Below are 13,179 nucleotides of genomic sequence, written 5' to 3' on the forward strand. Positions count from 1 at the left end.
TGTGTTGGGTCGATATATCTGTACAATTTAAAGCTATAGGCTTGCTATACACCAGAGGTTCTGGATGTAAGCCATGAGTGTAAATCTAGGCAGAAGTATTTTTTTTTTGAAGATTTAATCACGTAGATCAAATCTGCTTTACATCTGTTGCTCCTAACATATCAGATCAATTCACTTTCAGTTAATTTCAGGCAGTTTACCGATCATAAAAGTTTGGTTGGAGAGGTTTGAAAATCTCTAAGCTAGTGGACTGGGGAGGGGCAGCAGTGGACGGATGGTCGCATTGTTTTGCATCACATGAAGTGGTACCGTGCTTGCTGGTCATTCGACGCTTGATAGTTTTTTTGTGAAATCTATTGAAATGAATGCCCTTATTCAATTCACTTTTTGTCCTAAGCTAGGTGATTATTTTCACACATTATCAATAAAATGCCCTTTAAGCCACCAAAAAGTAAGAAAATACTCAGAATATTTTTGAACGTACTATTTCACTTACTTATTGGTACTTTTTCAGTTACAGGGTGCTGAAAAGTTATTTTAAATAGAAGATGAAAAATTATCTCCTAAGGCCCATATCCAAATCACTTTTTCACCTGAGTTTTCTCCTAGGAGATCATTTTCATCTTCAATTTAAAATAACATTTTAGCATGTTGCAATGTAAAATGTACCAAAAAGTAGGTCAAAATTACTTAATTTTTTTTTTTTTAAACCAAACGTTTTTATTTCAGGTGAAAAAGGCATAACATCAAAACAGCAGTGTTACAATTTTGTATCCGGGAAAGTTTAACATATTGTTCATATTCAATTGTATAACCATCAGTTCTTTGCCTTTAATGCACCCACCTCATCAAGATTAAACAAACCTGCCCATGATCTGTTAATTTTACTTCAAAGAACATATTATCCTGTGTATATAGTACTGACATATGGGCATCAACACATAAACTATGTACATTTCGGCAAGAGGAGCAAAATTAGACTACCTGCATTTTTGTGAAGGGGTTTTTGTGCTCCCAACTCCTTGAATCCCTTTTACCACAACTATACTGTTTTATCTGAACGTGCATTCCAATTAAAAAAAAAACACATTTTTTGAGTATTTGTTTGCTTGCTGGTGATTAAAAGGCTTTTTATTTTAAGTTGTAAAAATATCACCTTGGAGAAAACTCAGGTGAAAAAGTGAATTGCATGTGGCCCAAAATGTGCAGTGAGGTGTAAAAATGACCACTATCCAACTGATTTCCAAAAGGTAGAGGAGCTGATTGGCCTGACTGTATTCAACCTGTGTAGGCCTAGCATAAGGTAAGCTGGGAGCTGCACAGCCCACTTATAGAAGACTGGCAAGATAAACTACTGGTGATAGGCAGTTTTGAATGTAAGTAAACAGAGAAGCAGCAAAAACTTTAAAAAAAAAAATAGGTGCGCATGCTTAGTTATGACCTGCTTAAAAATTGATGCTATTTCACATTTTCTTAGAACTGGGGAATCTCCATTAGCCCAAAATTTAATAGGTTATTACGGTAGCTGCTCAAATACTAATATAAATTCTGTCTTTTCTCTTTGAAAAAAATCGAATGCGTTTCTGGTTGTATTCATAGTCATGTTATCTGTTACGGGACTGACTGATTCAATTCACCTTGTTAGGAAAGTCTGGAGAGCGCACTAATGGGAACTCACCAGGAGATGGAGATGTTTGGCAGCCAGACAGCATTTCCGGAGAAGTTACTTCATCGGAAAGAATCACTACAAAACCAGCTGATCAGCATACGGGTGGAATTGTCACAGGCCACTACAGTAAGAAATGAAAGGGAACCAGTTTTATATCAGATAGTCCAGTGATCTGCAAACTTGGCTCTCCAGCTGTTCAGGAACTACAAGTCCCAAAAGATTCATAAAGGCAAATGCATTGTGGGACTTGTAGTTCCTTAACAGCTTAAGAGCCAAGTTTGCAGATCAATGAAATAGTCCATCAATAATCATAAAAATACACCATATGTATACTTGTATATCACTAAAAGATCAGGTCTGCAAGGAAGCTAGTCCAATGTCTTTCTCTCCACAGGCATTAAATAATAGCACTATGGAGTATGAGATTTTGGAGGGAGAAGTATCTGCTTTGCATGATCATTTGTGGGAGCAGCTAAATCTCAACCTACAGGTAAGGAACAATATTAATATACTTGCTAAAGTAAAATAATAAATAATTATTTACCAATTAATACAAATTATGTTTGTCCAGACTTTAATTTCATGCTTTGGCTCACTGAAGAGTTAATATTTCCAATGACCGTAAAGCCCCAGTTTTGCAGTACCTTTACCGTAAAACTAATTTAGTTTCCTTGATAAAATGGTTTATTCAGTCCCTCCCCTAAATATGGCTTTGTGGTCTCTGCATATAGGCAGAGCTTGTATTACATCAAGGAACATGGTATAAGGCAGAAGCAGTTACTGTCTAAAGATGACACTGCCAACCTGCTAACTCTGCCATTTTGACTGTGTGAGAAGCCACCGAGAGCTGAGCCTTTCTCTTCAGAAATTGGTGGTTAAGGATCATAGGACTAGCATTTGTTCAAAAGTTATCTTATTAAATTTGTATTCTATTACATGACCTACAAAATTTGAATGCCATTTCATGTTTCTTTCTAAAAATGTCCCTTTCTTTTATAAGCCGCCTAAAATGTAAAGCCCATCATAGGTGCCCCATTAAATGTATTTCCCAGCCCAGTGAATGGCTTCAGAAGGCTCCAAAATATGTTGTTCCATTACGTAGACTCTGCCCTCTCCACAAACCTCCACGATGCCCGCACATTACATAAGCTGTGGCTGCAGCATCCTATTACATGTGAGTGATTGTTAGCTATGTGTCCAGCTTTAGGACAGTCAGTTGCAATTGAAGACAGGGAGCTGTTTAAAAAATGGGACCTTGTTGTATTCTCATATGAAGCTGTTAAAACAATTGAGACCCTGTCGTATCCTTGTAAAAACAAAACTTAAAATGTAACATATTTGCATTATTGATTAAGAGCTACTTTTGAAGCCCTTCTGTCAATTCTTTAGAATGAAATGATGAACAGACACATTCAAAGAGAAATCTGGAGAATTCAAGATGTTATTGAAGGACTAAGAAAGAATAACCCCTCTAGGGGTACAGACACAGCCAAACACAGAGGTAAAGGGGTTAAAAAAAATCCCAATAGATATGTGAATTTGATGGAGAATGAGGTGAAATGATCAGTCATTGGACTATTCATATATTTCTAATGTATTTTTGTTTTTCAATTGACATGTTTTTCTCCTCTTCACAGTAGTCGCGGGGCCATCGGCAACGTTCAGTTCTAACAGTCCAGCCAGCCCCCTGAGCTCTGCCAGTCTCACTAGCCCCCTCAGCCCCTTCTCACTCATCTCAGGTTCTCAGGGATCACCAACTAAGCATACCACAAGTGAGGTAAGTAGACGTCATCTCATAAGACGTTGACATTTTTTTTAGCAAGTTCTAAACTGTTTAGTTACAGCCTCTTATGAAAACTGTCTTACTGATGCTGAAATGTTAATTAAGTGACAAATCAGACCTGTCTTGTATTGTGTCAGTCACAAAATGATCAGTTGATCTAAATAATTTATTGAATTGATGGAAGTGGTAGAAACTGAATGGTTAGCACCAATCCACTCCACTGATTACCACAAATTCAAACTAATCTTTCTGAAACTCATTATCAATAAATTGATTGTTTTATGCTTCAGAATAGTCCTTTTTAATTAAAATCACTATTTTAATAGATTTTTCAAAACGACCATTCAAATAGATCATTTTGTTTAAGGATACTATAAAACTAAGAAAAACTAACCAGAGTTTGTACTAAACATAAATCAGACTAAGTAGCCAATTTAAAAAGTAGCAATAACCTGAGCTTTATAATTTTGCCCCTTTTTGCCTGAGAAGCCGATGTGTGGTTGAAAGTAAATCAGAAGCTTAGAAAATTATTGAAAAAAAACTGTAAAAAAAAAAGCATGTTCGCAGGAAATAAAGTTTTGAGAGATGCTTAAACACTGCTGACTTGCATAGAATAAGCAGCAGAATGACTTACCAGTGCATAATAAATTGATGAATTGTCAAATATTGGCTACAGTGATAGGAGCCCGGGCGATACTCTCCATGTTCTCCTGTTTTTAGCCACTTTATAAATAAAATAGTCTGGCAGTATCTTCCAAAGTAAAGTCAGTTGTTTTCTGAGATTTTATTACTGTGTTGTAAATAGTTTTTTAAATAATGCAAGGAGCGAAGCACTATGTACTTAGTGCAGTATCAGTAGCAACAAAGTGGACATTAGATTTAAGGTCATTTTGATTGATTTACGATCTTTTAATCAATCAAACACTAATCAGTAAAGGCTATCCCAGCTGCAGTACAATCTAATATCAAGGGGTGCAAGGTGGTAGACCAGGAAAACCACCCCCGATCTACTTAAAGTGGAGCTCCAGCCTGCAGTTAAACATCAGCAGCCTTCCTGTAAAAGATAGTTATAGTTACCTGCCCTGCCTTCTCCCTCAAAGCCGTCCCGAAAATCCCAAATACCCCGACTTCTGGCACGTGGCTCCGCCTCCCCGAAGAAAAACAGCAAGATGTTTACTGGATGGACTTAAGTGGGGTAAACATCTTGGCATTTATCTCCAGGGAGAAAGGAGAGGTGGGCCATGCAGTGGAAGTCAGGTGATTCAAGGTCTTCGGGACAGCTTTAAGGGAAAAGGCAGCACAGGTAACTATAACTTTCTTTTTCAGGAACGCTGCTAGATTTTAAGTTGCAGGCTGGAGATCCACTTTAAAAACAAAGGGGGTGGAATATATTAATACCAGATTCATAAAATTTGGAACAAACGAATACAAACATAGTGCAGTTGCTCAGAGCACACAAACAGAATCCTTGATTTGGGCATCTGCTTCACTTCTACTAGTCTTGTGCCAGTTTTCCCTGTACTGGTATCTAATAAATGTGCCCTGCAGTGTATGGCAGCTTGAAGTAAATTCTCATTGGTTGCAATGGATTAGTGTGCTTTGCTCCATGCACTGTTTATTAAATTAGGATAATGAGTTACATCAAATGCTGTGATATTGCTACATATGTCTCCATTTTATGCTCTAGTGATGAATTTTACTGCTATAGTTTACCAGAAATGTTCATATCTTCATGTTTTGTCTGCAAAGTTCATTTCATAGTTAATGTGCCATAAACATATATACAAGGTAACTGTATAGGAGAAATGCATGAAAATGAAGCTGAGTTCACTTCAAACATCCAATCACATTGGCCTCAATTCACTATTGCAGTTTAGACTAGTCTACTGATGGTTTTTAGTCTACTGATGGTTTTGGTGTAAATCAGTTGCATCAAGAGGGAATTCACAAATAATTACCGAATGTTTTAGGCCTGTTTTTAGACCTGGTCTAAAACATTCTGTAATTAGGTTGGTAAAGCAGGGGAAATGATTAAAAGATGCAATTCACAAACGAGTAGCTATGACTGACATCCTTGTCCTCTGATGAGCTTTCCTCTGGATACAATCAAACTCCTGCATAATTAATTCAAAAGGTTCCATCCTCACATCTAAAATACCTCACAGAATACTTTACCGACAGAAATCAGCTGGTCTAATCTCTGTCAGAAAAAGTGGGCGTGGTTACTCCTTGCTTGCCTTTGTGAATTGCATCTTTTGATCATTTCCCCTGCTTTACCAACTTAATTGCCGAATGTTTTAGACCAGGTCTAAAAACATTACACCAAACCATCAGTAGACTAAAAACCATCAGTAGACTAGTCTAAACTGCTTAGTGAATTGAGGCCATAGTGTTTCCACTACGCGCAGATTGGATGCAGAATGGATGCAGAAAAACTGACTCCAATGAAAGCCTATGGGCCTGTTTCTACTAAACGCGATTTTTCTGATGCAGATTTTCCCATAGGCATTCATTGGACTCAGTTTTTCTGCATCCAATCTGCGTGCAGTGGAAACAGGCCCTAAGTGAATGTTTGATCTGAATGTGGCTTTACATCACTGCTCTTCTCCATCAGTAATTCACCTCCATACAGTGAAGTCTGCCATAACTACCTACAGTCAGAGGTTTACAGTTTAATTAACTGATCTTGTTAACAACATCTCATTTTACATAAAACTCCAACTGTTCATCATTCACATTCTGTTATGGCAAAGAGGTTATTTGAAACTGTGACTACTGTATGTATTTTGTTGACAGCAGTATAAACCTACACCCAGGTGTCTTATCATTTTACTCCATATAAGTTTGACTTTGACTAGATAAAAATAAAAACTTGACCCTTCATTAGAGAACCATTTGTTAAACAACACTGATCCTTCTTTTGTGTGGACTTTTATTACCGATGCTGTATTTGCTGTTTCAGCTCAGCCAATCAGAGCATTATTACAGTATAAACAACAATTACTGTTTACCATAGTTAAGAACCTTTTCAGACCATCTCCAATAGAACAGTATTTTAGTTTTGGATACTGTGTAAAGGGGTTAGAACTTATTATAAGTTTCAATTGTTACCTGTGTCCTGAGAATCTTCTCTACTTCTTCTTCTTCAGGCATGTAGAATATTGGCCAGCACCGCCCTCAATATCATTTCAATATTATGGCTTTTAATGCATTATAAAGTAATAAAATGGTTGTGACATTTCAGAGCCAACAGTCATTTGTCAATCAGGACCATAAATGTCTTGTCTTCAGGACTAGAAGTGCTCTCAGTCATTAAGGCCCCAGGGGCAGGAAATAAGGGTGACTTTACTCATAGGACACAGACTGGAGTAAAATCCCAAAAGAAACACTAAACCCCTACTATACTATCGAAAAGCTAAAATATCTGTTTCCTGGAGTCTGACTCTTATTTGCTCTTAAGATTTATAAGTAGGGGTCCAGTTTTTCATGAAAATTAATTACGTGCTAAACTATTAATGAAGAGTATTTATACTTAATAGTATCACTGGTCTAGCAATGCTTATCACCTATTAAGCTTCACGGTTTATTTATGAGATTCATGTTTCAGTTAATTAAACCACCTTCATCATTTGCATTATATCATTCTCTGTATGTGTTTCTGATTTCTTTTCCTGCTCTTTTCCACCTCTTACTTTCCTCACGTTTTCCTCTTGTTGCTAATACTCTCTGGCTTCCTCTTTGCTCAGGACTCGGGCCCCCCTCGGCCCCCTCTCCCTCTTTCATACACACGTCTGGACTCTCCTCCAGCTGTCCCTCCACCCCCAGGGGAGGGCCGCTTCCAACCTTGGCCTTACCCTGTCTCCCCCTGCTGGCCACACAGTGAGGTAACTAGACGGACTGCACTAAAAACAAGTGATGGGGAGGGGTAGAAAGAGATCCTTACACCTAAGTATATTAATGCATGGAAAATGTAATCTACTAAACATATTAATATGTTTACTTCAGTAATGCAAGTTATGCTTTATCAGTTGCCTTGTTTAGTAGCAGCAAACTAGGTGGTCAAATATTAACTGCTGAAATAATGTATTGTACTGTCTATAAAAAGCTTAATGTAGGTTATTTGTTATGTAAATTGTAAATTAATGTATGTATTGTTTTTGATGATTGAGCTCATTGTATACAATATACAGGATTAGCTACAGTCAACAGACTTAAAAGTAAGAACGTGAATCCCACAGGAGTTCAAATTGTGGACTAATCTAAATGTGTAGTGGAAACTTGCAAGTTATTAAGTAATCAAGAGGGTGGTTTGCTGAGTGCAAGTACTCTATCTGTTATCCTATAACGCCCCCGGGATGTCAGGGCTTCTCTGTCACCACTGCTATTGAGGCAGGTACTACCATAAATGTTCTATTGGCTAAAAGGTATTTTGTTCATGAAAGTCAGTGAACAGAAAGAGTTGAAACACAAAGAAAAACCATGTGCACGTGATAGTGTGAGTAATGTGATATCCCCTGTCAAAGTCTAAAAATGCATTGATATCAATGTGCAGTGAATGCACCTGCAGCATCCTCAAGACCACATCAAGACCAAGACAGTGACCAGAGGCAATGATACCAGTCAAACTTTTAGCCTGTTGAGGACATCCACCTACATCACAACCTATGGCACCGCACTAGCTGCAGCTATACATCCACATTTACCAAACAAGAAGTTTTGTGGAGAGTGCTGATTTCCACACGTGCTGATTTTTTTTTTCCTGTTTGTCCTTCCATTGGTATCCTTATCTTAAAGAGGAACTCCAGTGAAAATAATTTAATATAGAAAGTTGCTTAATTTTTACAATAATTATGTATACATGATTTAGTCAGAGTTTGCTCATTGTAAAATCTTTCCTCTCCTAGATTCACATTCTGACATGTATTACATGGTGACATTGTTACTGTGGGCATATTATGTAGCTGTTCTGGCTTTAACAGACAGCTATAAACAGCCATTTCCTGTGTGTGTCATTGTTACATTGTGGCAGTTTGCCCAGAGTACCGTACGGTACCAGAGCCTCTTGTGGGAGGGGTTTCAGCACAAAATCAGTCATACAGCGCCCCCTGATGGTCTGTTTGTGAAAATCATTATATTTTTCATGTAAAAGTGGGTATCAGCTACTGATTGGGATAAAGTTCAATTCTTGGTCGGAGTTTCTCTTTAAGTTCATAACTGTCCACCTGGTGTAGCTGTGTTTGTGTTCTTTGCAGCAGAAAGCATTGACATTGAGCCTTTTATATAGTCAAGGACTTGTCTTTTTCCTCACACTGTCTTTTAAATATATCTGAGATATATATTTTTTGTTGTTTATTTTCAATAAGCAAAGTTGTTAAATAGAAGGTTGATAGTTTCTGAAAATACTATACATTTTTACATTTTATTGTAGGTAGTTCTAGGAGAGCATTCATACAAAAGTGGTTCTTGTGTGTTATTTGGTTTACTGTTTCTGATTTACAAAAGAGCTACTAATGAAAAAACTTCTAACTCACTACTACTATCAACAAAAATACACACCAGCTAGTTATGATTTTGAGATATGAACGCTATTTATTTGTAATAAAGCCAAGATTGCTTTGAAAGATGTTTACTACTGAATTCAGAGGGAAAACAATAATTATTCTTACAAGGAAAAAGAAAAAGAGGTAGTAGACCAAAATGTACCTCCCCGCAAAAAGACAAATGTCCAACACTTATGTCATTCTCTACTGACACCTGGAAGGCTACCACAAAAACCTTGACTACAGCCTGCAGAAGAGTGATGGAAGAGGATGGACAGAGGAATAATGGAAGAAGTTTTATAGTCACATGAGCCAAAGGCTTCTGGCTAAAAACAAAGAACTCGTGTGAGATCCAAAACAGGAGAAAAGATGTGATGAGATCACACCTACAGTAAAACATTGAGGTAGAAGCATTATGGTTCAAGTTTGTTATGGAGTAGAGACAATCGTTGATTTGCACTTGAGCGACAATAGCTGTCATTCTGAACATCTAAACCACACTATTGCTTTGCTAATACTACTTGGCAATTGGAGCCAACTTTATCCTCCAACTTGAGAATGATCTCAAACATACTGTTAAACTACGTAAAAGCTGTATTGACGAAAAACAGTAATTTTGACTACCATCTGCTGTAGAATGACCTATTCAGTCAGTTGACCTGAATCCTGCTAAATTTCTCATGGGGAAATCAGAGGGCCAAGTACAAGAAACAAAACAACCAAAAAGCCGAATAGTGTAGTGGGGAAATAATGTAGATAGGGCTATTGTTTGCAAAATAAGTGTGTGTGTGTGTGTGTGTGTGTGTGTGTGTGTGTGTGTGTGTGTGTGTGTGTGTGTGTGTGTGTGTGTGTGTGTGTGTGTGTGTGTGTGTGTGTGTGTGTGTTTGTGTGTGTGTGTGTGTGTGTGTGTGCTGAGGGGTGTCCAGATTTTATCTTTGTTTAATATCTTAGTTTTGGTGTTAAGTCTACTTTATAGCACCAAACATCTGCTGGTTGGTGTAGATGCAGCTGTTAGGGACAGTGGCACACATTCCCAACTACATCATACTCTAGCTTTTGCACTTTTGGTAACCCTGTTATGCTAGGTAGAGCTGTGGTTTTTATAAAACAGATTCACCAGCTTTGTAAGCAAGTTTAGGCATACACATTACCTTTGTATTTCAAATTAATTAGATGGAAGACGCAGACATATAATAGAGAACAGTGTCATCTTGTTTAGCTCTGGCGTTGTGTAATTCTTTCATTTTTAGGAACATATAAATGTGTGCACATCACAATATGCAAAACAGTCAGTTGCTGTCATTAGTATTGTTAATCAGGCATTGATGTGACAGAAAGGATCAAAGCCGTTTCTCTGCCTGGAGCTTTACATCTGAAACAGATCTTAGCTTCTTAATTTTTTCTCTTCATAGAATCACAGGTGATTTTTTTCCAACTGTGATTAATTAACAGTAATATGCATCGAAGTGCCTGAAAGGTCTAGATAACTTTACCTGTTTGTGCTTCTTGAGCACAGGTTTCAGAATCACAGACCTATGCCACCCTGTGACATTAGGGTGATGTCCCTTTCCTACTTCTTTTCATCAAAACTGTGAATGTACTAATGTACATCTAAGGAGCTTTGCTTAGACAACCTTATAGTGTATCTGAATGGAGCAGAGACAGAATCAAATGTAAGGCTTTGCCTTTTTACTTTCACTATGTGACCACATTCTGGCCTCAGCTTCATAGAGGGTATGGCCACTTGGAAGTATGGAAGACTCAAGAGCATCAATGGCCCATAGTAATGAGCCAGTAGGATTAACCACTTAAGGACCTGGCTTGTTTTCCCTGATCTGTGCTACTTGGGCTCTCCAGCCCGCAGCACAGATCAGATTTCAGCCAGGGCGACCAGACTTCACCCCCTTTTTTCCTCACTAGGGGGGATGTCCTGCTGGGGGGGGTCTAATCGCCGCCGACTATCTGCGTGTAGCAGGGGGGGGGGGCTCCTCAAAGCCCCCCTCCACAGCAATATTTCCCCTCCCTCTCTTTCCCTCCCTCCCCTCCATCCCATGGGCGGCACAGGACGGCGATCCATCCTGCACCACCTCTGATAGGCTTCAGCCTATCAGATGCCGGTGATCCCCGGCCAATCAGAGGTCGGGGATCGCCAATCTGCTTTACGGCGCTGCTGCGCAGCAGCGCTGTGCGACGTAAACACTGGGGATTTCTTCCCCGCGTGTTTACATTTAGCCTGCGAGCCGCGATCGGAGGCTCGCAGGCTGTTCACGGAGACACCCTCCGTGAACTGACATGGTAAAACCACTTACGACCTGCCGCCGCCTATTGGCGTTAGGCGGTCGTTAAGTGGTTAAAGGTAATGCTAATGTAGCCTTCCTATTTGTGTCATTTTAAGGTCAGACTTCCCATCTGCTTTTAATGGCAGTAAGTGGAAGGGTCATCAGCCTTCCTTTTGTCTAAACTGAGAGGAGATGGATAAAGATTTGGCATATATGTGGTCTAGGCCTGTACGCACACCAGATGAAACCAGGGCTGTGGAGTCGGTCCAAAAATCCACCGACTCCGACTCCTCAGTTTAGGATTCCACCGACTCCGACTCCGACTCCTCTAATTTGCATATTACAATTTTGTTGATTAAAAGTATGTAACATGAAATTCGTCTCTTAACTGCCAACGCTTAGGAATTTTACAAGACAACTGAAGTGAGAAGGATATGTAGACTACTATATTTATTCCCTTTAGACTAAAACTAGTCCTTGGTAAGAGTACTTGTAAAAGGTACAAACCGGAACAAGGAACATCTATCAGGCCCTAGGCAATGTAAGTGTGGGTACATGTAAGAATGATGTGCAGGTACTCTGCAGGGGAATGAGGAGATTGTAAACAGACAACACCTCTGTGTTCAATGTGGACAGCATTCTCAGTGGATTCCTGCAGCTCTGTGGGGAGTGCATATGTAGAGTATAGTACTACTGTGTAACAAAGTAAACCTGAGACAGATGAAATTAAAGTTTTATACATACCTGGGGCTTCCTCCAGCCGCCTTCAGGATAATCAGTCCCTGTATGTCCTCCTCCACCACCTGGATCTTCTGCTATGAGTCCAGGTACTTGAGCCAGTCAGGCGTAGTGCGCATGCACACACTCCGCCGCCAGGAGCATACTACACCTGTGCAGCACTATTGCGCAGGTGCAGAATGTTCCTGGCTGTGGGAGCGGCATGCGGCCGGACAGCGCTGACTGGCTGAATTACCAGGACTCATAGCAGAAGATCCGGGTGGTGGAGGACAGCGAGGGACTGATTAGCCTGAAGGGGGCTGGAGGAAGCCCCAGGTATGTATAAAACTTTACTTTTCATCCGTTTCAGTTACCCTTTAATTTGTAGTCACCAAACCAAATGTTAATAACATATCACATTATTTGATTTCATCAGCAAAGGGAGTGCATACATTTGCATAAATCAGCATCAATGCAGAATTATTTCCATCTCGTTGACCATCTCTATTAGTGACACAGCTACACATCAGGCTTTATTCTTACAGCATAGATGTTATTTAGTATATATGTTACGGCCAGAACCCGAAGTTTGGCCACTTCTAGTTCTGGCCGGCCACTTCGGGTTCTGGCCGGCCAATGCGCGAAGTGGCCGCTGCGCTGCGGCCAATGTTAGAAATGGATTGATTCCTCTCAGGTTAATGTATCTTCTGGCCGCAGCGCAGCGGCCAAACGTATCACAACTTAGTGAATTTATTGCAATTCAGCCGGCGGCAATGTAACAATTCAAGCCGCCGGCTTTTTCTCTGCGCCTCTCTCTCCTTCCCCCCCCCCCCCCCCCCTCGCTCCTCTTCTATGGGCAGCCGGCGGGGACATTCGTGTCCCCGAGAGTCGTTCGTGGCGCCAGGGCAGCAGAGCGGGGAGGCTGCAGACATTGCTTCTGCCAGCACCCGCTCTGCAAGAACGGCAGGATTCCCCTGCCGCGACGAACGACTCCAGCTGCCACTCGTGTCCCCGCCGGCTGCCCATAGAAGAGGAGCGAGAGGGGGGGGGGGGGGGGGAAGGAGAGAGAGGCGCAGAGAAAAAGCCGGCGGCTTGAATTGTTACATTGCCGCCGGCTGAATTGCAATAAATTCACTAAGTTGTGATACGTTTGGCCGCTGCGCTGCGGTCAGAAGATACATTAACCTGAGA

At 40.2% G+C, this 13,179-nt stretch overlaps 1 protein-coding gene across 18 annotated transcripts in view; it reads left to right on the plus strand.

Annotated features, from left to right (window-relative positions):
• Positions 1 to 13,179, plus strand: part of PLEKHA6 (pleckstrin homology domain containing A6) — a 273,958-nt gene that overhangs the window by 212,400 nt on the left and 48,379 nt on the right. For 16 of the 18 annotated variants that reach the window (XM_068269629.1, XM_068269622.1, XM_068269617.1 and 13 more), the window contains 5 exons: positions 1,646 to 1,795; positions 2,064 to 2,159; positions 3,059 to 3,170; positions 3,307 to 3,446; positions 7,199 to 7,336. In XM_068269629.1, coding sequence (XP_068125730.1) covers positions 1,646 to 1,795; positions 2,064 to 2,159; positions 3,059 to 3,170; positions 3,307 to 3,446; positions 7,199 to 7,336 — 636 coding nt within the window. The remainder of the gene's footprint in view (positions 1 to 1,645; positions 1,796 to 2,063; positions 2,160 to 3,058; positions 3,171 to 3,306; positions 3,447 to 7,198; positions 7,337 to 13,179) is intronic. The other 2 variants (XM_068269632.1, XM_068269634.1) reach the window with 1 other exon arrangement.

The sequence above is a fragment of the Hyperolius riggenbachi genome, chromosome 2, assembly GCF_040937935.1.
Source record: "Hyperolius riggenbachi isolate aHypRig1 chromosome 2, aHypRig1.pri, whole genome shotgun sequence".
NCBI classification, from domain to species: Eukaryota; Metazoa; Chordata; class Amphibia; order Anura; family Hyperoliidae; genus Hyperolius; species Hyperolius riggenbachi.